Source organism: Egretta garzetta, unplaced genomic scaffold, assembly GCF_000687185.1.
Source record: "Egretta garzetta isolate BGI_Z169 unplaced genomic scaffold, ASM68718v1 scaffold103, whole genome shotgun sequence".
Taxonomy (NCBI): Eukaryota; Metazoa; Chordata; class Aves; order Pelecaniformes; family Ardeidae; genus Egretta; species Egretta garzetta.
The window spans coordinates 56327-58699 of record NW_009259101.1 but is presented as its reverse complement, the minus strand read 5'-3'; the positions used below and the strand labels follow the sequence as shown (position 1 = coordinate 58699).

At 55.2% G+C, this 2373-nt stretch overlaps 1 protein-coding gene across 1 annotated transcript in view; it reads right to left on the bottom strand.

The window, feature by feature from the left end:
- PCDHAC2 (protocadherin alpha subfamily C, 2) overlaps positions 1 to 2373 on the bottom strand; it is an 83964-nt gene that overhangs the window by 46549 nt on the left and 35042 nt on the right. The window contains exon 2 of the mRNA XM_009635219.2: positions 40 to 2365. Within this exon, the coding sequence (XP_009633514.2) occupies positions 40 to 2365 (2326 nt within the window). The remainder of the gene's footprint in view (positions 1 to 39; positions 2366 to 2373) is intronic.

Genomic DNA, 2373 nt, shown 5'->3' with positions numbered 1-2373 from the left:
TCAGAGCACCGTGCTGACCATTTATCAACGCAGCCTCACCTCATTAGGAGTAATGGAGTCATTTTTAAGTATGATCAGGTTTTGTGCACTCTGCCCGCTCTGTCCTGTCAGATGCCTCTCGGTCATCACTGCGGAGGGACCCGTAGTTCCTGTCGGGCCACAGGTATTGTAAAACATAAAAGTGTCGCTTCCCGACCCCGCAGTGAGGCACGCTTTATAGCAGTAGGTCTTAGTGAGAGACCCGTTGCCCCTCACTTCAATGAAATGGGGTTGTACTTTTAAACCGTGGGGCAACCGAGCATCGATGTTGTTGTTGGCCTGCTTATACATGTCAGCAGGGCACCGCTCCCTGACCCCACAGAACCCTGCACAGCAGGAGTCCCCATACAGACTGTATCTGTAGCACTTGATAACAGTAAGTCCAATGATTGTGAAAAGGAAAACGAAGGAGATGGCGCTCAAAGCGATAATGAGATAAAGAGTGATCTCTGAGTAATTGCTTGGACTTCTAAAGTGCCTTCTTCTATCAGGGATGATTTTGGAAACTCTGTCCACCACAGCAACAGTGATGGCTACTGATGAGGACATTGGTGGCTCTCCATTGTCTCTCACCTCCACCGTCAGGTTGAAAGTAGGTGTGCTGTCCTCCCCCAGTTTGCGAGTAGTCCTAATCTCCCCAGTATGGAGCTCTACCCTGAACAAACCGGGATCTGAGGTTTGCACCAGGTGGAAGAACAACCAGGCATTTTGTCCTGAGTCCCCATCGATGGCTATAATTTTGGTTACCAAATATCCAGCATATGCTGAGCGTGGGATCATCTCCAGGGCTGCTGAAGTGTTGGTTGAGGTAGGATACAGAATCTGTGGAGCATGGTCATTCTCGTCCATCACATAGATGTGGACAGTGACAGTGCTGCTCAGTGGTGGGATCCCGGCATCCTGGGCCTGGACAACCACCTGGAACTCCCTTAGTGTCTCATAGTCAAAGGACCTGACAGCATACATGTTGCCGCTGTCGGATTTAATGGAGACATAGGAGGCAACAGGTAGCCCTTCGATCTCCCCATCTAGTAAAGAATAGGACACATAGGCATTTTCGGCGACATCTGGGTCAGTGGCTTTGATAGTGCACAGCAAGACTCCAAGGGGGTTGTTCTCAGGGATGTAAACTGAGTACACAGGTTCCTCAAAGCGTGGAGGATTGTCATTGATGTCGGAGATCTCCACATAGATCACCTTCTGGGAGGACAGAGGAGGGCTCCCAGAGTCAGTAGCCGTAACCGTGATGTTGTAGGCTGCTGCTTTCTCATGGTCCAGTTTGCCCTGGGTGATCAAGGTGTAGGAGTTCTTGAAAGAGTTGAGTGCGAAGGGGAGGCCGGGGGGAATACGCAGACTCACCTGCTTGTTCAGCCCCGAGTCCTGATCAGTGACACTCATCAGGGCCACCACAGTTCCTGCCTTTGCATCCTCTGGCACTGGGCTGTACAGTGAGGTCAGGACCACCTCAGGAACATTATCATTGGCATCCACAATGTTGACCAGCACCTTGCAGTGTCCAGCCATGGAGACAGGGCCCTGATCAGTGGCTTGCACATAGATCTCATAGGAGGATGCCTCTTCATAGTCCAAGGTACCATTAACCCGCACCTCCCCTGAGTGTGGGTCCACACTAAAGAGCTGCCTCACCTTCTCTGGGGTGTAGCTGCCAAAGGAGTAGATCACATCCCCGTTGGAACCCTCATCAGGGTCTGAGGCATTGAGTTTGACCACTAGCGTGCCAGGCAGGGCGTTCTCCAGAAGGCTCACGGTGTAGGTGGAGCGGTCAAAGGCAGGTGGGTTGTCGTTGGTATCCACGACTCGCACAGAGATCTGGGCCGTGCCGGACTTGGGGGGGTCCCCACCATCCACAGCTGTGAGCACCAGCTGCTGCAGGGCACTCTGCTCCCGGTCCAGCGGCTGCTGCAGCACCAGCTCCAGGAGCTTGCTGCCGCTCTGAAAGCCTTTAAGGTCCAGGGCAAAGTGACGGCTGGGGCTGAGCTGGTAGCTCTGCACAGAGTTGGTGCCCACATCAGGGTCCTGGGCGCTCTCGATGTGGAAGCGGGCCCCGGGCAAGGCGGACTCACTGATGTCCAGCCGGTAATCCTGGCGGGGGAAGTGGGGCGCATTGTCGTTGATGTCCAGCACCTCCACCTCCACGTTGTGCACCTCGATGGGCTGCTCGATGACCAGCTCCAGGCTGAGGAAGCAGGCGGGGCTCAGCTCGCAGAGAGCCTCGCGGTCCATGCGCTCCCGCACCAGCAGCGCCCCGCGGCCCAGCTCCAGCTCCAGGTACTGCCGGCCGCTGCCCGAGGTAAGCCGCGCTCCCCTCGCCGC